Source organism: Pelecanus crispus, chromosome 11 (assembly GCF_030463565.1).
Source record: "Pelecanus crispus isolate bPelCri1 chromosome 11, bPelCri1.pri, whole genome shotgun sequence".
In the NCBI taxonomy this organism is placed as follows: domain Eukaryota; kingdom Metazoa; phylum Chordata; class Aves; order Pelecaniformes; family Pelecanidae; genus Pelecanus; species Pelecanus crispus.
Window position 1 is genome coordinate 17,787,967 of NC_134653.1, and position 23,681 is coordinate 17,811,647.

Consider the following 23,681-nt stretch of genomic DNA (forward strand, 5'->3'; position numbering starts at 1 on the left):
ACCATAAATACCATAAATATCATCACCACCCCAACCATGCACTGAAATATGTTACTTAGATTGTAAAATCAACTTAGTTAAAATTAAGAAATATCTGGTTTCCAGCTGCCCATACAAAATTAATTCAACCTCCTTGTGTATCAATCCTGTAAAGCAAATGAGGCACATGAATATAGGCAGGTATAATTAAAGGTGCAGACACAACCAGTGAAGACACCAGACTAACAGAACAGCAGGAGGATGTCACCTTGTGCAGGGAAGAGTCAGAAAGCACTCGGGCTTGGCTCCCTATCACTGACTGCCAAGACCTCAAGAACTAAAGTCATAACCAGGTGTGATGGAATGGTTCCCTGGAGCTACAGGAAAAGCAGGAGGAAGGTGGGCTGTGCTCCTCCTTCCTCCCGCCTGGGAGGGACGCAGGATCCCCACCCTGCAGGCTGCCCTGACAGAGGTGTGAGCCCCTAGAGCCATGTTTTGGAAGCCAGGAGATGAAAGGATTCCCAGTCTAGTTGCTTCTACCATTCACAACAGTTGTTTTGGCAGCTTGCAGGTGTTCACAGCCCAGTGATAGCATCTGATGAAGCAGAGTAAGAAATTTAGTAGTTACCTTGGTATATGCTGCCAATGTTTTGCTAAAGAATGTAACCAACAGAAGAGAAAGGTGATTTCAGCAAGACATATCTCAGCAAAAGCAGAGCAAAAAACTCTTGGACCAGTGCTTGCATATGACAGAAGGGCACTCTCCTGGTAAGCCAGAGGCACAAGAACTTTTCACATAAAACGTCACCAGTTTCTTTTCTAAGGGAAAATATTCAGCAGCTTCAGAGCAAGTCCTCCTGCAACCGTAACAGGTTATCTAGCCTACCCAGAGGGAACAAGGCTATGAAGCACAAGATGTACTGCAGTGCCACGGTAACCTCTCCGTTTTTGAGATGAGGAGTACTAACAAAGGCAAACCAAAGAGAACTGTCCAACAAATTGCTGTAAGTGAAGGGTCTTCATTGTTTGGGATTTTTTTTTTAATTTATGCTAAAGATTATATTTGCTCAGAGCACTTCCCAGAACAACTTGAGGCCTAAAAAAATGAAGGTCATAGTTACCACCTTTTTTTTTTTCCCCAGTAAAGAATCTTTCTCCTTTTCCTCACCCCTGCAGCAGATGTTGTTACTTGAAAAGCAGTAACCAAGAGAACACAATTTTTGCTATGAGCAGCTCAAATAAAAGATATGGACTCCTGTGCACTGTTTGCTTTCCCTGTCTGTTCTTCAAGTTAATCTGAAGAATGCAGTGAAAATTTCTGCTCTTTCAGAGAAGGTCAGCATGGACTTCTCTTGGCCTTTTCTCTTTAGCTCCTTGGCAAAGGCTCAAATCCCTAAGAAAATTCTTCCCTTCAGTCAGCTCAAGGTTTTCCTGTGCTGTCTCCACTCTGTTAATCTTAACAAGAGGGGATTAGAGTGTGAAACTGCTTGTGTGTAAGGAGAAAATCCCTATTTATTAAATGTTGTTAGCTCCAACATTACTGTGGTTTCTGATGGCAAGAGGCTGTACAGGTTTTTTTCAGCACTCAGAGATTTCATGTACCGTGCAGCAGTTTCCTCTCATCAAGAGACAGGGAGGCTCCAGAGGCTGTTGGTACCCATGAAGGTCCAAGGACATGGTTAACATCATTAACATTCCCTAAAGACAGGGGACATGAGTGCTGCAGGGCCAGGCGCAGTGATGTGGCATGGGAAGAGTACAGACTCCAGAGATGGGTAGAGGGAGCTTATGGCTCTTCTTCCCAAGAAAGCTGAGACAGCAGAGAAGATCTGAAAATCAAATGCCACAGCAACTTTGTGCATGTAGCTGTTCTTTAAGCTTTCAGTTAAACAGGCATCCCAGAGTTACTGGTAGCTACTTAACTGGTCCAATTTTTGACTTAGCAATAACTAAACCAAATCAAAGAAGGATATGCGATTGGGTCTCCACTACCATGTTTCTTCCAGTGAAATGACGGACATTATATTCAGCACCATACAGACCTCTTTTAAGCAAGGTTAGATGACTTGCTGATTAACACACATGAAGCTAATACAGCTGTAGCAGGAAGAAACTTAAAGGATAATTCTGATGAAGACAACATATGACATGAGGCAGTTGGTACCTAAGGAAAATCTCTGTTTGCAGTCGGTTCCTGGAGATCCCTGGCACGTGGGCAGAGGCAGCCTGGGGAAGAAGCATCTCACGCATACCATCTTGGCAGCCTGGGCACATCTCCCACAATATTTTCTGTCTTAAAGATCTCATGCTGTTCTGAGACCAGTACGTGCTGGCCACTCTGCTCTATCTCCCTCAGAGATGAAGGGATTATTATTTTATTTATTTCTTAAGCTGTTTCCTAGGAACCCTGGCACAGAACATAGTCTACTGGGTTACAAACCATTTCAGTCCAGTACACTAAGGCAGCCCCTGCTTCTGAGCTTACAATTTAAGCATAGGAGACAACAGGTCAACTACAGACAGAGAGCAGAGGGACAAACACAGATTAATGTAGATGTTCATCAGTGGAATAAACGCTGGCAAGTTTTTCCATTAGCTCTATATGCGAGGTGAGTTGTAAAGACAGATGTGAAGAAAAAAACCAAGACAGCTGTCTCTGAATGTGTTTATAAAATGATTCTCCCCAGCAAGGGAAAGCATTAAACTTATTTGAAAATATAAAAATCAGGTGATGAGCACTGGTATCCAGTCTGCATTTAGGCAGGAGCTTAATATTCAGGAAGGAGTGAGAGGCAACAGGCAGAGCAGAGAGGCTACAAAGGCCACGAACAAGACGACAAATAAGCACCGCCTAGTATCGTAGAGGAAGTAGCTGGCTTCAGTGAGAATATCTAAGCAACAGGCAAGGAAAGCAATCTTGGCAGCAGCATGCCAAATATGTAAGATGCTGTATTTGTTGGTCAGAAAAAGGATGCGAACTGACTTAGATGCTGTGAATTTCAGCTGTGCGCATGAGGAGGAATGACTCTGTCTTAGCTCAGAGCTCCAATGCAAAAGACACTGGCAAGACATAGGTGTAACTTGTGTCTAGGTGACACACAGCCAACTGGTGTAAGGGATGGAGAGCGTGGTAGTGTTGTTTGTGCCTCTTTCTTTGGGTAGCCTCAACATAATTTAGAGAGTCCAAATTTTAGGTCCTTCTCGGTATCAGACTGGGCCCATAAAATTACTAATAATTTTGAAAATTTGCAGGGGCTCAACTAAATTTTAGAATACAACCTGTCAAAATCAAAACTGGTTCTGCTGCTTAAGAGCTTGAATAAAGGAATAGCAATACAAAAATGGGAAAGCTAACTGAAGCAGAGAAATAAGGGAAAAGAAGGGTTAGTATGATAAATACTTAAATTACCTTCGTACTGTTTTTATGCTCATCCTGACAACCATTTTGGATAGCTCCTTCGTCTATGCTGACATCGCAGTGGGGAGCAAGGGTGGTACTACATGAAGGGCAAGGCTGCAATGAGACAAAAAAAATTTAGCCAGGAACATTTGGTGTCCTCATAGTATTATGCAATTTATAATTCGGTCCACTTGTATACTTGTGGCATGGTTAAAAGATAAACAAAGCTACAGAATGGGAAGCAGGGAGCAAAATTTGACTGGAACAGAATGCACCATTTCAAAAATAAATCACAGATTTTCTGTTTACTGAAGCTAAACCTAATCCAGGAAAGCTTTACTAGTGTAAGATCACAGATATACTGTAATCACTGCATACTAACAAAGGACCTCCCCAAGAAGAACAAAATACTCTTTAGTGAGAGAAGTGCAATTTTCTTGTTTAAAAACTGCCTGCAAAAGGATCTGAATGGCATTATGAGTGAAGACTTAGCACAAAACGCAGCAAAATTTTTAAAAAAAGCATGAAACACCATGATGCATTATGAACAGGGATGTACAAGGAAATGGAAAGCAACAAATCTGGAATTAATAAAGGGAAACACTTTTTCATATAGTGCTGTAAGACAGCAGAGTGGCGCTCTGGCTATCGTACATTGTTGAAGCCAACACCCAGCAAATGTCACAGGAAACAAGGAAAGCAAAACCATCAGGACTTGTAGCAGTTGCAGGTTATGCATTTAGGAAGCAACCTAAAACGTCGCACTTCAGCTTTTAAAACAATGTAACCCCTTAGAGCTAAAATGTGATCTTCTTAAAGGGAATTAATCCTGTATCTGTATCTTGCAAGTTCTTCGTACCTCTTTCCAGTCCTAGCCATGTCCATGCAGGATGCCGCATCAGAAGGACCCTGTGTCTGATCCCTATTGGCAATTGCTCTGCTCTGGAGATGGCCAGCTTGCCAGAAGTCTACTAATGGGTACAGAGACACCAGTCACCAGGAACAGCATGCTAAGTTCAGTGCACTGTACTCGATGGTGGTAGGTGATCCACTAAACACCTTCACATATTTTCCAACAAGTAAGTTGAGCTTTTGTCCCAGGCTCAACACCCCACATACATTTTATCTGTTTATTCTGGACTCAGGAGGTTCAGGCCTCTGTAGTGTATCATTCCTCTGGTCCAAAAACATGACGACAACTGCCTTCAGGTTCACTCCCTATTTCAGAGACCAGTGTCTATGTCTTTTCAGAACTGACTTCTCCATCTCTGGTGTCACACCTGAAACTGAATAATGCAGCATCTTCAATTTTCAGGTTGTGTGACTGCTGATCCACCTAATCACTCAACAAAGCCTCTCAAAGGCTTTCATGAAGACTCTGAGCCTTCTTAGCAGCCAGCAGACCATCATATCTGCTGCTCCTCAGGAGCATGGTCCGGCTTGGGGCACTGAGTACTGTGAGTTTCCTAATCTGGCATCAGATAAGCAAGCTACTTCCAGTTCTGAACCTGTACAGTCTGAACAAATATCAGTGTACTTGAAGAAACTATTAAGTTGGTTCTTAAATGGTTTTGTTTAAAAATAATCTAGGACTAAATATCATATGCTTTGGCCACTCTGTGGAAGGTAATATTACATGGCTTTAAAAATTAATATGATGATGGGCTAATGAGCTTCCTATGCTCCTCGAGCGTTAGCTAGTTAGCAAAACCAGATACCTCTAACATCAAAAATAAAGAAAATACTCCCCGTTTGATCTTGCTAATAAATCAGCAAGACCACCTCAAATGCTTAGCTCCTGGGGTTAAACCAGAAGACAAAAATCTCAGAAAAGAAGCCTGACCTTTTGAGAAGAGGCGGAAGTCCATCTGACTTACCCCATGTGTTCAAGTCAGTATCATTAACTTCATTCTCTATTGTAGACACTCGAACAAGCTCAGTGCATATGTGACCTCATCACGATAAATAATACATTAATGTACTTTCAGCAAACACCAAGACAAGCAAAAGTACCTTCTGTTTTCATACCAAGAGATGATTAAAATGTTTTTACAACAGCTTATGATTCTCCGTCAAGTAAGGGATTTTATAAAATATGATAGGGAAAATAAACCGATACCAAAACTGGTTAAGCAAGTTACAGTGTTTTCATTCAAAAAAATCAGCTGTTATTATAGGTTTACTTGTAGTTTTTAGCCTCTGTCTTCAACATTTTAATTATGTACACGCATTTTATTGATATCCATACTGCAACAAGGTTTGCAATTAAATGAACTACAGATACACTGCAGGAGAGGAGGAAAAATAATTCCCTTCATGGATCAATTACTGTTGCATTCTCCTTCCTGACTTTCCTTAACAGATCTTGTCCACTAGTTCAAGCCCAAAATGTGAGAGTCATCCTTTGCACCCAATATGGACACTTATTCCCTTAAAAAAAAACAACAACAAAAAAAGTTCAACTTGCCTATAATTTTGCCCCTCCTACTTAGCCTCTTTTGCAGAGCTGGAGTCATCTCCTCCTACACTGACACTGTTTACAGTTTTGTATTTAAAACAGTTGGCATGTAAGTCATGATTCTTTTGCAAATTATTATCTCCAGACCCTACCAGCAAGCTGCAGGCTTTAAAAAGACAAAAACAAACCACTGTAAAAAAGAAACTCACTCCTTTTCAAAAATTGTGCATGATCTGTGATTAAATTGCACAGTTTTTCTTTATGGGGATTTTTTAATATACATATATATTTATTTAGCACTGTAAGACCTACTCTAGCATGTCTGGCAAATTAAACATTCCTTGAAAGCTTGACCCAGCCTTCTCGGTGCATAATCACTCCAATAAGACTACCCAGCAGACAGAAGGCTGATGCACATCTACACTCAAAAGCGTGCTGTGGAGTTTGGAATACCTGTACCTAGCCATGTTGTGAGAAGCAAGTAAGCTTTGCACTCCCATGCTGCAACTACAGTCGCAGAACACGTTTTTAAGTAAGTGCTCAGCATTCGCATGATTGCTTCATCACTATGCTATACGCATTCTGACACGGTTTGTGGCATGCATTATACGGATGCCTATCAGACCGCAGTGAAAGCTGACTTTGGGGTCATTCAAAATTCACTCCAGCATCAGTGTATTTTGGGCAAGACAGGAACACTATTTTCAAAGAGTTGTGAGGCTGCTTAGGAAATCACTGGCCAGACCTGCAGTGCTCATGCAATGAATAAAACCAGGTACTTATAAGCATACACTCAATGCAGTACCTTTAGGACAACAGTAGATAGTGTATCCAAGAAGGCTGAAGCTGAGCTGGCCCTTGTCCTAGATGCTCTTCTGAAGCAGCTTCTTTTAGCTTCTCCTTCACTTATTCTGACAGCCACATTTGTACTTTTGCACTGTGCAGACCATCATTCAGCATTTAAACAGCAATTAACACCCAGACAAGATGGTCCCAGAGCAGAAAATCGGGGACTGGGCAGTAAACAAAACATCATGGGCCAGCAGCATGCCTCCACATTGCATACTAGCTGTTTAGGAATAGTGGTGCATCTGTATCTACGCTTCTGCAGAGTAAGTCACCCTATGTTTTAGAAAACACATACGATAGCTGAGCCTTAACAACAGATTTCATTTTGGACTTGAGTCATTTTAACAGCATGTACCACAAGTTAATACATAACAAATTTTATCAAATCCTAGCTGCAGTCAGGTTGGTCAGTCCTGTAGTTCGCTGTAGTTTCATAGTCCTCCAGTTACAGCTTACTTTGCTGTCTGACATTAACAAAGCATCCTCGCTTTCTCTCAGAACAGCAGCCTTAGTTTTACTGCTTTAATCCCTCCTTTCTTGCTCTGCTCCACAGACAGGCAGCTCAGTAATACTGCTCCACTTGGTACGTTCTTCTTCCTTCACTACTTGAAATAAAGGAGTTTCTACCCCTTACTGCCACATCTGTACCTCTGCATGGCCACGCACTGGGCAGCACAGACGGGCTTATTTGTACAGACACGCGCTGACTGCTCAAAGATGTATTCTCCTACCTTATTTGCTAGTACCTTCATTGAAAGACAAGAGAGAGCTGGAAAGCTGGTGCCTGATGGATGCCAAATATATTCTATCTTACACGGGAGAAGGAATAGAAAAGTATCACCAGCAACTTGGATGCAGTCAAACCACACACAGTGCATATTTTGGGGAGGAATAAAGATGGCTACAGCTACCTTCTGTAGTTAAGCAGTCCTGGCTTACTCTGTAAGGAGCTCACTTAACTTTGGACCATCTCTTTGGGCCAGCCTTCCAGCTGATCTCACTTGTCATCCAGTGTTTTTACTCCAAAAACTTAAAACCTGGCACAAAGGCAGGGTATATGCACCCGACTCATACTTTCCTAATCCAGATTACATACAAGCAGCAAAAATGGAGCAGCATGGAAGTCACCTCCCTATCAACTCTGTCAGTTAAATCTCAAACCTGTGTTGAAGAGATCCTGTCAGGACTAAACACACTGAAGTCTAAGGACAGTGACCTGCAGATGACCACCTGTGGTTCTGACATTCGTGCCCAGCTCAGGCAACCCACGACAAGGAACTCTTAGCACAAATAAAAATAGAGAATAGACATCTGTTGTTTGGGAAATCTGTTCTGAGCTGGAAGGTAGAGACTAACAGCAAAGCTTCGAAGAAATACACATTGTTCCACAGATCTTACGAGAGGTGCGAACATAACAAAATGTCATCATTTCTCTAAGCTGAATCCGTACAAGTCATTATCTTAGTTCTAGATATAGGTTTCTAGAGCAAGCAGATAAAACACAATCTCATAGCCCACCGGAGCATTTCCTCCCACCACACAAACAATCCTGTTATCTTTTTGTGGGGGTGTCTGTTATACACTCATATGAAAAGGTTCACAGGTACATGACCTGCAAAATAGAGGAACGGCAGAAGCAGGGTGCAGCAAAAGCAGAAAATCATAGAAGTTACAGTAGCTGCTTAAAGGATGTTCTTTATTACCCCATAAAATCAAGACCACTGTAAAAGCAGCATTGACACCTCAGTCTTGAAATTTAAAAAAAAAAAAAAAAAAAAAAAAATTGAAACCACCTTTAAAAAGTGTTCGTTTTACTTTGGGGATTCCTTGTCAATTGGCAAGGCATTTTACTTCGTAAATCTTTTCATCCCTCAAACTACGTTTCGTCACTATATGTATATACATACATGTATACATACATATATATATACACACACACAAATATGTAACGCAGTGCATAAACAAACCTGTAAGGGTTCCCCATCCACACATCTCTCCGTGGCTTGCACAGTTTGAGATCTACGCTGCTTAGGTTTGATACAAGAACTCACCTTAGGTTTTTCTGCATGTTTGAGAGTCTTTGTCAAGTCACTGGCGTTCTCGGCTGACGACGCTCCCTGTATCCTGGCTCCATCTCTGGCCTCCAGGCCAGGAAGCAATGCTTGTGAACAGCTGCAGTGGGGCTCCTTCACCTTCTGACCAGAGATCAGATAGGTCTTCAAACCTACAGAAAAAAGAAATGAACAGTCAGCACTGCAGAAAGACAAAAATAACACTCCTTTGGACTTCTTAGATATGAAATACAGTAACTATCAAAGCACTATCAAGGCTCGGGAATACAGCACACAAAAAAAGATAGTGGCTGGGAACAACCACCAGGAATATAAAGATGCTCTGTGTAAAGTGGTGGCAATTAGGATTGCCCAACATCTGCTGTCCCAGACACAAGAGACTGCTCTAACACACAGCAACAGCCAAGACTGACACACAGTTTCTTTATGCCATTTTCACTCATGTACTTCTGAAAAATAGAGCTAAGACCTTATGTAATGCTTCCAAGTTGTAATTTGAGGTCTCACATTAACTCTTTACTTCTGGAAAGGATTTGCAGCCTGTTCTTCAGTGATATCTGTGTTAATATTCTACTTCTGAAAAATCAGCATGTATTCCTCCACTTGCACTCTCCATTTGTCAGAGAGATGTCATGAAGATTGCTTAATGCTGGTAGCACATCCAGAAAGGAAATGGCGTTTAAGTGCTAGAAATTCTGATGGGTTTTCATAGTTAGTGCAGACTTCACATTTTTAAAGAACAAAATCAATCTCTCTCTCTTGCATGTACACCCACACACACTCTGCAACTGTTGTATGAATTGAAGCATAATCAGAAAGCAGATTCAATATTAAAGCCCAGGCTGGTAAATACCATGCTGTATCAAGCTGAGCTGTATCAAAAAAGTGTTCAAAAAATAAAAGATCTGAATTTTGTTTAGAATATCGCTTATTTTACTTCCTTGAAACTTTGCGTTATGATGTTCTGGGTTATTTCTAGGCACAAAGACTAAGAAGGAGCTACTAATCACACTGCTTTCTGAATTCAAATGAGTTAATTTTATTGCCACTGTATGGGAAATCTCCCACTCAGCAAGGAAGGGCACTGATGCGCTCCAAAAAGCGTGGAGGTCATCAGCTCACAGAACTGGAAAGTGCTTGTTATTTTGTGGTACCAGAGCCTGTTGTCCCGTGTGACTCTGCAGCCAGCCTCTCACTCACGGGACAGCTGCTGGTTTTGTATTTGGGTCAGCTGTGCATCACCCCCCTCCCTTTTTCTGATACTTGTCACCCATTTGCAGCCAGACACATGACTGTCACAGCCATCGACTGCACTCGATTGCCTCCATCCGTAAGCTGAAAGCTGGAAATAACTATGTCAAGTTGCGGCCCTTGGAAGAGGGCAGGTTTCTGTTCCTTTTAAGGTCATTCTCTCATAACCTTCTTTACAGACAGAAAATCATATTCTATAAACCTTTTTTTGTCTGTAATATGCAACACAGACAGTACTTTGACTATAACCTTTCCAATAAAAATAAGTTGGACATACTAACAGCAATTTTGCAGTTTCTCTGTAACCGAAGCTCCCAAACACTTCTACAACCAATGCAGAAACCTGCATCTGTATCGACCATTTCAACCTCAGGCTCAGAAGCTGCTGGGAAAGCTACGGGGTTCTCACAGCCTCTCCAAGCTCCAGAGCACTCGCTCTCCTAGTTGAGATGTTGCACTATAAGCCAATCTTTATTTTTATATCACTTATAGTAGCGCTTGGATTTTATTTGGCAGTGCCGCTTAATAAAATCCTGAGCTGCTGCTGGCTTCCAGATGTAGGGCTGTCTCTTTAAAACTTATATTGATGGGGGTTGTCATTTAAGGAATTCACCACAATCAGCTTACAATTATGTTTACTGTGGTAAAAGCTAGATTACTTTAAGCTTACTACGCCTATTTTTAAAAGCTACCTTAAAGCAACAGGATTATTTTCCCACTCCTATTATTCCTCTATTTTTTTTTTTCTAAATGAACATATTTTCTTTGGGTTTTGTATTTTTGAAAAGGCACTTTTTATGTCTTACTGTGCTGCACAGCATAATTATTTTGTCAATCTGTTGCATACAGTAAAATTATCTCCAGCTTGAACTCCACACCAAGAAAAAAGCGAAAAGGCTACGGGACGCCAGTAGCTGAAAACGTGTTTGGGAAAGCAGAATCCATCCTCAACCCAACCTGAAACCACAGCACGCTGCGGCTCCTCGGCCCCGCTCCACCCCCAGTCCTTCCCATCTGTGGCAAACCCACCAGCCCGCAGCCGCTATCGCCATGTTTTGCAACGACAGCTGCTCGCACCCGCTTTGTCCCACAGGCTTTAGCTGCAGGGTTTAAAGTTGGCTAAAATGGCTGGTCATTGGCACCGAGAACAGACTATAAAAATCTCTTTATTACCTCCTCATGCTCCCCAGCCCCGCCACGTCCGCTGAACAAGGAGCGTTACTCAAAATGGGTAATTTGAAATCGGACAAAGAAAAGCCAATATCCTGCAGAATCACAGCATACTTTTAGTAAGAAGTCAGCAGGGCTACTCCTAGTGCTGAATGCAAGGTCAGGGTCTCAGGAGAGCAAATAAGGAAAAAAGGTTATGGTTTGGAAAGTTTTGGAAAATTAGGAGGTGTAAAAATCTTTCAGCTTTACCGAACTTCACTAACATTGCCTACCTAATACTTTGTTTGTTATTAAATCCTTCTTATGACAGGAAAATTTGATTTGCTTCAGTATTCCTTGCAACTCTGTGACACTTCACAAAGCAACTCCCACATACAGTCTGAAATATTTCGTTACAAAAGAAGGGGTCATTAATTCAGGAGAACTGTATTGGTGTAACTAAAATGTATTATACAAGAACAGTATTCTTCCTCCTTCTACATCTCCAGTGAATTAGTACAATCAACACTCTGTCATTTTCCATACAAACGGTGTATGGAGTGAAAAACATTCACAGCACCATGCAGCTCATTTAAATCAATTAGGTAATGCAACAAAATTAAATGAATAAGCCAACAATGGTGGAGCTGCTATTTTATGTGAAAACCAGCAAACACAGTGCAATTTTTGGTGTGTTGCTGTGCAATGATTTAACTCAAGACATGGCAATGAAGAAAGTGCTATGAGATGCTTATACTGCCATTTATAAAGGCAAAGCTCATCCATTCTTCCCCTCCTGCCATTCTCAATCTTATACTCGTTCCCTTCCCCCAAATTTATTCAAAATAAATGCTGAAAAATAAGACAACCTCAAACTGCCTGATAGCAAATCTGTACTCGGTCAGGCTTTATCCTGCAGCACATTTCTGCTTTTTCCAGAGATGGCTCTTGGAAGCAAAGACGGGGAACTGGCTACAACAACCTACCTCCAACACACTAATCTAATGTACATAGTATTTTCTGCCCTGGGGAAAAAATGAGCTACATCATTTATCTTTGAGAAACAGAAGCCATTTCCTTCACTTGTCTTCAAGTTCTGAAAATCTGTAAGCGTTATAAAGAGTAACAGCTCCTGCATGCTGAGCCAAAACACTAATTTCTTTTCTACTTTTGAATAGTGACAGGGCAATGTCTGTATAAGTGTATTTTTGACAAAACAGTTAACAGGTGAGATGTCCACAGAACTACAGTGGGTTCATTAGTCCCACTAACACCGAATTTTAGAAGCATTAAGAAATTTCTATACTTGGCTCCTTCAGTTAGCTTTTCTTTTCATCAGTAACATTTCTCTGAACTTACAAAAACAGAAAACCATCCCAAACACTAAAAAATGCTCTTAACAACAATAAAAAACCCCATATGCATGCGCTCACGCACAAATTATTTTCTGTATGCACAAAAATAAACAAAAGTATAAATAAGGCTGTGTATAAACATCCCAGTCTTCAACCTGGTTTCAGTAGCGTGAGAAAACCCAGTCGTTGCAGAGCGACTGGGAAGTTCAGTAACACGGGCGCAGGCAGGGGCAGGCAGAGACCGGGGCTCCCTGCCCAAGCGCTGCCTCCCTGCCAGCCCCCTGCCTGCCGCTGGGTTATACCGAGGTGGGTCAGGCTGGAGCAACCCTACCATCCTCGACTGTAGCTGTGTTTGCAGAAAAAAACCTGTCTCAGGTAACTGGTGGGAAGTCACTTGCTGGGAAGGAAAGGGGAAAGGGAGAGCAAAGATGTTCTGGTACTTCAAGTCCTTAATTAAGTCATTTATTTCCTTTCTTTCATCTCATTTATCCTCATGACTTCAGGAAAGAAGCTGCTGTTATGCCAATCTAATCTAATTTTTACATAAGTAGAGGGCATCCCTCCATGCATCTTTTAAAGATGGGATGTCTTCTCCTACAGAAGATCTCAGGAGATGGACGATTAACACAAATACTGATAAGCAATTAGTAATTGGTAAGATAAGATTCAAGTTCCAATTTTTGATGCTCCACCTGTATGGAATTGAAACTTTTTAGCCCTCTATTGATAGCAGACAGGAAAATTAGTTTTATCTCTGGCAAATTGAAAGTGTCATACTTCTCACATCTCTCTAACAAACTTCAAATGCTTTTGAAACCCTCTTCAGCACTGCTTCTAAGAGACACCCAAAAAAGATGGCAATATTTCAGTCATGGTCTTACTGATTCATTTAATAAAAATACAATCCCACTCTTATTATATATCCTTGTTCCTCCCTCCATGAATTGCTTCACCTTCTTAGTTGCCATACAGGGAAACGGCATTTAACAGGTGACCCTACTTTTCAGAATAACTACTTCCCAGTATACAGCCCTCTGTTCTTTAAGACTAGTAATATTCCCTGTATTGATGTAATAAAATCCAAGTTGTGTTGATTATGCCCCCTTTTACCAAACAGCTTTATATTAATGCCTCTCCTTCACTGTTTCTCTTTGCATCATTTCCCTTAGAGTCCGCATACTTTAATCATTTAATCATATCTCTTTCCAAATAATTAAGTGTAAATCTATAAAACTACTTGAGCTCTATTTTCACAACCCTCTACTTTTGCAGTATCTTACCTCACAAAATTAGAATTTGCATGAAAACTGTTTCATCGTAAGAACCACAGTGACTATCACTCCCACATAAGACCAAGAATTACTTTCCAGCTAGAAAGTAATTGTAATCACCTGCTACAGTCTGCCATGATGAACAATGTTAGCTATTATCTTTCAATAATTTAGTATCTCGTTTTATATAACTGATACGAGTAAGTAGTAGTGGTATAAGAAGGACACAAAAAAAGCTCTGTGGTTCAGGACTGGCTTTAGTTCTCTTCTTTCTGACCTGATGGGTGGTAACTCACTTTTGGGTTATGCTTCTCTGCAATCAATCAGCTCTTGCTTTCTCTTTTTAGAAATACAATAAAAAGTTTTCTCCATGCCTTTTAAAGACATCATCTTTGCACTTTGCCAAAAATCTGGAAACGAACACACTGCTATTCAGCTACTGCCACTCCAGGGAAAGGAAACAGAGACCTACGGTTAGGTTTCCTCATACAATAAAATATGCTGCTATACAATTTCATTAGACTCTGACTTGCTCTGTAAAATAAATTATTAACTGCAATTTCTGGAATGTAATATGACAGGCAAATAACAAAAAAAACCCCCACCAAACCAACCAAAAAAAACCCCACCAACACAAAACCAAAGAAAACAAACCCAAACCCAAAACCCAACCAAAAACCAAACCAACAACAACAAACCCAAACCAAAAACGAACCAGAAAGGTAGTTACTACTTCTAACTGCAGTTTCTTTTTGTCATCTCTCTAACTTTTCCATGTTGTTTTTTTTTCCTTGTCAAAGCTTACATAATTTTTCAGGTACTAACCTAGCCTAATGTTTATGCAAGAAATAATACAGTGTATACCATCATTCCAGGAGCTTTCGTATCCTTTGTGTCCAAGTTGTTGCTGAATCTAAAGATGGCTTTCAGCAGCAAATACTCTCCCTCATTCTTAAAATTCAGTAGTTGCCAAATCTGTATTTATAGGGACTATTTTCTCACTTTATTAGACCCACTCTTGCACAGAGAGTTCATGCAAACCTCTTCCTTCCTCCCCAGCACAATGCTCTCATCTGTGGAACCAGGAACTGGTACTTTACACCACAACAAGGAACCTCAGAACTAGCAAAAGCTAAGCAAGGCCACTGACCTCCGAGAGCCCAATGGCACTGCACAGCAATACCGACATGCGCTGGTAATACGCTCAACGACTCAAAAGGATCAACTGCCCACAATATACAACTAGAACATAAAATGCTGCTCAAAACGCATAAACATTAGAAACTGAAGGACAGAAACTTTCACTTTATTTCACTAGAGAGCAAATGTGAAAACGGGTGAATATGAAGTTTGAAATACAAAGGTACCCAGTAACCAAGCTGAATGTAATGCCAAGAAATGTGCAACTTTAAAAGTAAATAGGGGTCGTTACTTACATTATTTTTCTTGCTTATTTTGCAATCTGTTTGGCAAAAGACTGTTACACTTAAGAAATAACTTCGGAGTTTTTCTCCTTGAGGCTTCTAATAATTTCATGATTAAAGTACTTGTGTACACAGAATTGAAGAGAGAAGCAAAAGCTCAGAGGAACATCCTTACGTGGGCAACAGCACCTGGTAAATACAAACTGGATAATCAAAGGGGTTGCGATATCCCTACAAAACATCTTTCGGTCAATTGAACTGTCTTAATTGCGAGGGTGGAAAAGCCACGTGCTAGTGATAATTCTACATCGCAACTTGCTGGAGTCGCTCTGACTTTGAAGCTCAACTTTAGGCTTTTGGTTTTCAGAAATTTAGGCATGTAAAGGCCTATAGGTACATTTTTAATTTCAAGCAAGCTGCTGCATTGTAATTAGACCACCTGGAGAGAAAATCGCAGTTCAGCATTTCATTTGCCAGGGGAAAAAAAAAAAAAAAAAAATCATTTCAGGGAAAAATAATAATAATTAAAAAAAAAAAAAGAATAAATTTCTGCTTGAGCCTCTGAAGCAGCCCAGAACTCGTGGGACTACGCAGTGCCAAAGGCTGTGCAAAGAGGCCACTTACAGGACAAGTGCTCGCAGCACCTTCCTCCCCAGAGAGGCAACATCTGCTTGCCCACGTTGAACAGAGGAAAGTGCAGAGCTTCCATGGCAGAACCTTACAGGTTCCCTCCAAGGCACCATGCCCAGGATGCAGAGTTGTTAGCCTGATCTTTAACTGCTTTTCCAGCAAGTCTACCAGATGCTCCAAGTGTGGAAACACTTGCCTAACCCAGCCTGCTAGCTGTGCCCGATGGGCTGTGCCAAACAGAGTTTATCTGATTTCCTGAAGGAACTACCAGCAGTTGTGTTCAAACACCACTAGACACAGCATCTAAGAAAGTACTGGTCTCCTTCACTCCTCAGGAAAGATCAGAGAGAAAGGAAGGAGTACTTAACTTGATATTTTGTCTTTATGTTTAACCTTTACTCCAGCTGTAAGGCTGTAATAGCTCCCACCCCACCCATACCCATGGGGCACTGCTTTTGCTTGCTTTTGACTACAAACTCACAGTTTCCTCATTTTTACTTTTTCTAGACCTTTACCTTTTTCACCATCTTCCCAGATAAACTAAACAGGATTTTCAGAGAGGAGTAGAACATGTTTCCATAACCATACAGGAAATGCACATTACTTTATTCTTTTAGACAACTTCCCCAGCATCACTGAGAATTACTTCTCTTTCAGGCACAGCATCTCTCTTGCCATCCTTCCTCCAGGTACTAGGGGCAGCCCGACAGACCACACCTCTCCCTCAGCACACAACCTATCTCTCAGATCCAGCAGGAGAGGTTAGTGCTGCAAGGTCCGATGGTCACAGACTTGCTCCTTGCAGAAGACCACAGGCAGAGGTGTGCTGCATTGCAGAGTCCCTATCTCTTGTCTTTTTCACGCCTGAAAGCAATCTGGCCCCTGCAGAGCCAAAGCCAGCAGATGACTTTACGCACAATTAAGGAAGACTTTTATTTTAATTCTTATAACCCTTATACAAAATGCTTGCAAATTTCTACTGCTTCTGCACAGTGTATGGTTTGTGTGCAACATTACGCACCACAGCAGTTTACTGAACACTTCAATATTATTAAATACAATCCAAAACCCCCTACATTATGATATCCATCCTTCTTGAAAAATAGTGGTGGAAGTGCCAGTAAAGTCAGACACAATGCATCCCACCAGTCTGGTAAGTGGCTATGTAGAATGACATAAAAATATTCCATTAATTTTGGGGTTTTTTAAAGCCCTAAAAATACTCTTAAGAATTGTCCTGCTGTAGTCTGGAATTTCAGCTTTCAATGTCCAGATATTTCAGCAATATAGCTGGAAACCAAAAGCACATCACTGTCTTTTATATCACTAGGCATTTTCTGTCACTCACACTGAAGGACTGTGCAAGACAACACTGGATGACTTTACGAAAAAGAAAAGTAATTTTCTCCAACCTGCAAGCCTGCATTTCCGATGAAGCAAGTCCCACCCTCTAACCCATAGAAACCACTTCTAGCTCAGTGCAAACAACAGCGCGTAACCCAAAACGCCTGGATTCTAACAAGCCAGCCTACCTGGAAAAGCACTTTGAATGTATGGAGCAGCATTTCCTGTGGCTAAAATTAGAAAGGGAATTTATGAGCCAACTTGTTATCTTACGTCTCTGGAAAGCAGAAACAATGATAATAAGAAACAGAACTTTATAGACTGGAAACACAAAAGAAATTCCAAAAAACAAAACCCCAAACCCATCTTCATAATCTCCAAAGAAGGACTGCAAAGAACCAGAGAAACCAGAGGTATCTTCTGTGTTATGGAAAACCACTGTTTTTCTTATGCCTCTTTCGTTTAGCAAAAGGCTTACTTTTGATCAGCTAACAAGACAACAGTGAGTTTGGAAAATGCTGATCAACAACATATGTGTAATTTTGGTATTCAACATGTGCCAGTGTCGTGGTTTAGCCCATTTTAAGTGGGGAACCCTGTACCCAAACCCACAATCTACATTTATAGCTAAACTGCAGAAATAAAGTTGCAGGCTGCTGGTGTATCCTCCTTCAGTCTCTTTTATCTTCTCACCTGTGTGTGTGTGTGTGTAGGGGGGGGGGGAACCAAACAAAAAACACAGGGGAGAAAATGGCCTAGGCACAGACATGCAGCTCAAACACAAAGGTCTAGCTACCACTGTTGGTTCAGGGATATATTTACATGTGTATTTTTAAATTTAAATTCTACTGGCAAAATGAAAGATGGGATGATGAGCGAGACTGATCCCTATCCTGGGGTTTACAACTGCCCTGATTTACCTTCTACTCCACTGGCTTTGCCAGTGCGCCACTGACTGCGGCCTGAAAACAAACAGCAGATGAGCCCATTCCCTGGAATGGCTCTTGGTTTTGAACTCATTTTTTACTCAATACAACTCACAGCTTGACACCTTAATAGGAAAGAAAAGTAGGTTTGAGTCAAAAGGTAAGCCTGAGATTTTTCAGTCAGAAACAGCATGCTCCACAAGAGAAGCCTGAAGTCCAGCAAATTTAGTAACATGTTGCAGATAAAAGATTATCTCTGTCCTAAGGATTCCTCACAAAACCTAAGAGGTATATGATGTTCCTACATTTAAAGTAAAAAGAAGGCCTAATTCCAGCTCTAAGATATTTGGGGTTAACTGGTAAAGATACTGTCTGGCTTTCACTCACACTGCTCAATCCTGTAAATTCTCCTGCAGTCTTGGTCTCTAATACCTTTGTGAAAACAAGTTCCATGATGCAATTACATGCGTGGAAAAGCATCTGCTATTATCTTATTGGCGTTATTTTTCACATTTATTGACTATCCCTTTGCCCTCTGTGTTAATTTTAACAGCTGGGAAGGAATGAGCATGATGAGAGAAAATGAAATTTTTGAACAATGTAGCTGCCAAAATAAGAGTCAACCAAGCTACACAGGGGCACAGCTTTTCAGGGGGTTCAAACTTCTTCAAAAGTTATAATATTCCTACCACAGAGTACATTTTTGGAAAATATACCTAAAGAATAATGAATTAGAAATTGCATCTAACTATGAATACAGCCCATTTAGAAATTCAACATTTGCTTTACTGGCTGGATTGTGAATGAGGTGCCAGCGCTGAAGAAACTGCAGAGGAGCAAAAGGGATGCTTTGCAACAGCGATGAAAACTGGGTAATCTCAGCCCCAGTAAAGCCACTCTCTAGCACTGCCCTGCTCATTACTACACCCACTGTAAATTGTGAGCTGTGGTATGGAGACATACAGCCTGCTTTGCATGGCTGCAGTGATGTAAAGCAGATGTAAATACATTTTAGATATATAACATGCATGTTTGGGCATGCTAGGGACTCTATTCTTTAAGAAAAATGATAAGGTCACAACACTGTAAAGTCTTTTGAAGACATTAAAGAGAAACATTTTCTTCCAGTTTCTTGTTTAGGGTGCAAATGTGGGTTTGGGTTTTTTTCCCCCCCTTCATAATTGACAAGAGAGTACCTTAAAGTTCAAAACCAGATGGCTAAGGCACTAACCAACCTTAACTTCTGCCTAGCCTTCCATTTTAACAAATGCAGGACCACGTATTGAGACTCAGGAGCTCCTCCGTAACAGACTTACATTATGTGCATCCCTGTGCTTACGTTAAATTACTGCTAGCGGCCAGGCCATGACAACAGCATGGAAGTCAGCAAGATGATGGAGGAAGCCTTCGGGAGTAGCTTCCCGAATAGTCTCTTCAATCCAAGCTTTCAGCCAGGCATCTGTCAACATTTCCCTGGTGAATTTGCACATGTGGGAAGTTCTGACATCCCAGATCGCTCAAAGAGTGCAACGATCCTTTGGGGATATGTAGCATATACTTCCAAAACTTCCTTTTATCATAAACAAAAAAGTGTCTCCAACTTAAAACTACATTTTACTCTGGGAGGGAAACAAGTGATCAGAAAATTGCATGGGGGATATCTCCAAGGCAAGGACTTCAAACAATCTATTGAAACAACAGAGATCATGCATAGATGAGGATTTTTCAGAAAAATTCCATTCCTCTAGATGGGACTTTTATACAGAGCCACAAGTGTTCCAGAAAGACATCCTATATATTAAATTTTCTTCTGCCCACATACTGGCTGGCATACCTCAGGAACTACAGATGGCCGTACCAGCCTCTGCTAAACACAGGCGGAATTTAGTAAGTTGAAGAGACAGAGGCTCCAAGTGAAAGTTTTGTCAGCTCTAGGCTCTCGGGAATGGGAATTTATTCATTTTAAACTAAATAGGAACAGCCTGATTCAAAGCGGTTAGAAGTTTATTAGAAATCCCACACAGGAAAATTTCACTTGGGACCAGAAGTTGCCACCTATCTTTTTGATTGATGTTTTAGAAATGATGAATAGCAAGCATACAGGATGCACAAAAGGATTCCAATAAAAAACAATAGTCTGATGCAACTGGAGCCTGCTCTGGCCCTTGGTAACAGAGTGAGCTATTGTGGCTCTCGGTACTAACATTTTTTTAATAGAATCCAGACAAGAGCACGCACCAATTTAAACAAGACTTTAAAAGTCTATTTTATTATACTGGTGCAATTTCTTTGTGTTGACAGGACTACAATCAGGCAGATTCCTTCCCTCTTGCATAATGCAGGTAGTCTGGATCTGACATGCTAAATCAGCATTTTATTTAAGCCAAGGCAATCCTACAGGCTAATTATGCCCTCGCGCAGAGCCATGCCAACTGCACCGCTCTCTACGGACTTGCAGGCAAGTAAACCTAAATCAATTAAGAAGCACATGCAAACCTACTATGAGCTGGTGGGCTCTGCGTGTGGAACTTTTTTTGGTTGGTCATTGTTAAAAATCCAGTCTGACATTTAAAAGGTAAAGTAAAAACCAGACACCATACTGTCACCTGCAGTTCTCAAAATTTTTTTTCCATGCAACTTATCAAACAATATTGAAAACACACAGCAGGCACCCACACTTTCACTTCAGTCAAAATGAAAGTGTATCATCTCAGACATCTTTGTGACCACATAGAAGAAAACTAATTCATGCGTTTCTAGATATCCATTACATACTGGTAAGAACAACCCTTCTCATTTAACCTTTCCTCAGTATTGGATATCCATATGCATTCCTTGTCACTTCTTCCTATTACAGAAACCAGTAACCAAATAAAAGCAATTATTTGAGAAGGTACAGCAGGGCTTTAGGAAATGCATACCATCAGTTCTGCTCCTCAATCAGACTTCACTACAAACTTTGGCCAGCTTTTCTCCACACCTGTTTATTTGCACTGAGGCATCTTTATAAAGATGACCCCTGCACTCTGCAAGTAACCCTAAATACTTAATCGAAAAGAATGAGACAGAAATATTCTCCAGACAATGAGAATGTTTTGTGAAATTTTACCAAAGTACCTTCACTGACATTACCTTGAGTAACACTTCATTAACTTGATTAGCCTAAGTCATACTTGGAGAAAATAAAAGATTTGTCCTTAAGGGACCAAATCAAAGGAAATAAATCTGCATATCATAGATAATTCCTGCATTAAAAATAATAGGATTTTTTTTTAAATTACATCTATCAGTTTTCAAAGTAAAGAAAAATATAATCTTTTTTTCACCTGTCATCAGAGCCTACCAGCACAGTTTGAAGAATTAACGTTTGGCTCAAGTGTTTGTTAAATACATTTTATTATTGTTAGATCAGTGAATAATGATTCCCCCCCCCCCCCCCAAACTCTGTTGCTCTTCAATCAGAACCGAAGAGCTACGTAGTGAGCAAGCACAGCTTCTACAGAGCTTGCAAAAATGTTGCTTATCACGTGGTAGACGGACTGGAGTGGAGCCAGCATATTTCAACAACATGGCAATCTAGCAATCCCCCTACCAGGATCACCAGCTGTAAGAATCGTGTGAGCATCAAGATATTTATTCAAACGGGCTACAAGAAACCAGATAAATTGAGATGATGTTGCACTACTGAATTCGGTCATTTCACAATTCCCCCAACATCGTGCCTTGTGCAATACAAACAGGCAGTTGTAATTCAAGGTAAGTTGTTATGAATAACTTATGCACCACTTGTTTACATGTGGTTGACAATTTTAAATGGTTACTAATTCAGTACTGGAAAATAAAACTAATGCAAATAAAACTGCTGCAGGAGGCACTTCAGAATAACAATATATAGTAGTAGTATAAACACTGGTAAGGTGGTGAAGAAGAAATCCGTAAGTGTAGCCACCACATAAGTATGCATCAATACACAGCTGTATTTTTAATCTAATTGGCAAACTTCACAGAATATTTGCAGTGTTTCTAGCACAAAACAAAGATTAATTTGAGAGCCGCTGCTGAGAACAGCTACTGTCATGTCTCCCCCAAGCAGAGAATATCATCTTTTCAGACAGTTTATTTCCCCTCCTTAAGTAACATATATAAACAAACAATCCTTCCCCAAAATAAAAAGAATTTGAAAGTCACAAAGAAAAGTTAAAAAGGAAGTATTTCCAGAACTATGTTTATTCACACAGTCAAAACGTTTCTGAAATTCCTTCCATTTCCTCTTTGTATGACATTCAGACAACCTCTAGTTCTGACACGACACATTAACCATCCCCTTCCTCTTTACCGTGGTTTTGGACTCCATGTCGGATCCCCAACATGGGTCCCTTTTACCCAGGACACGGTGCTAAACCCACCATGGAGATCGACCCTGTACCCTGTGTTGCTACCCATGGAACAGACCCTCAAGGACACGACGGCTCCTGCGATGGCTGGTTGCAAGACGGCACTCGCCACCTTGTTTGAAGGGCGCCATGCTCTTGGGTAGTTACGCTGATGGGTAGTTACGCTGAAAAGACAGACACAGCCAACCTCTCCACTGGAAGAGACTTATCCAACAGCTGATTTGACTTTCAGTTGTTTTCAGTCTGTGATTCTTAGATTCTGTGAATTTATGGAGTATCTGTTAGGAGTCTGTGAATGAAAACCAAAGAAAGCAAGCCTGCTGAGAGCTGGCTTCAAGTCTCTAAGCATGCCAGAGCACCCAGACCCATAGGAGTCTGCAAACCAGAGCAGGTTGAAAACCACCATAACAAGGGATCTTCTAGGACATCTTCTACTGCCCTCTCCAATTATATCACTGTCCAGTGGAGTATGCCACATCTCTTATTACTAGAAGACGACATGACAGGCAAGAAGGGTGATGGCACCCCCTCCCAACTACAAGGACAGAGAACCAACTTTCTGTCACTTGAGTAGCTGTTGAGGGTCTTCATCCCATCAGTCAAAGCTCCCAGCATACAGGAGCCAAACAGCTGGGTCAGGAGACATTAGAGCAAACAGGTATCTCATGCCAAGACTTAAACCATGCTACCTCTGGTCCTGTGCATTCACTTCAAATGCTGTATCACTCTCCAGTTTAGCAACTTGTACTTCACCAAATAATATAACATGATACATTAATCATAACTTAGATGAAACATGCCCATAAAATATAGAACACACGTAATGAATTTTCATGTATCCAAATGGTAAACTGCCTGATGAAATGAATATTGAGATTTCTCGCTTGTTACTCAACAGATTTGCTTGATCGTCATTACATCATGTCACTAAATCTACCTAGTGTGAATGATATTAAATAACATACAGTTAAATAAACATTCTCCAAATGCAAGTCCATTGACATGCTCCTTTGGCTCGTTACTGTGTTTGAAATGAGTTCATCCTCATACTAAGACCAACAAGTCTTTGCCCAGTGCTGATAGTCAAACGTAGTTTCAAGACTGAAGGAGATACTAACACCACCAGCTGACAAGCAAGTAGAAGTCTTTCAAGTGACATAAACCAGACGTGGGTAAAAT

The 23,681-nt window shown here is 40.8% G+C and overlaps 1 protein-coding gene across 2 annotated transcripts in view; it reads right to left on the reverse strand.

Moving 5' to 3' along the window:
- ADCY9 (adenylate cyclase 9) overlaps positions 1-23,681 on the reverse strand; it is a 92,043-nt gene that overhangs the window by 33,363 nt on the left and 34,999 nt on the right. For both annotated transcript variants that reach the window (XR_012831511.1, XM_075719200.1), the window contains exons 2-3: positions 8,738-8,910; positions 3,389-3,493 (exon numbers count right to left, since the gene is read on the reverse strand). Coding sequence is in view for 1 of the 2 variants with exons in the window: in XM_075719200.1 (XP_075575315.1) it covers positions 3,389-3,493; positions 8,738-8,910 (278 nt within the window). In the remaining variant the exon portion in view is untranslated. The remainder of the gene's footprint in view (positions 1-3,388; positions 3,494-8,737; positions 8,911-23,681) is intronic.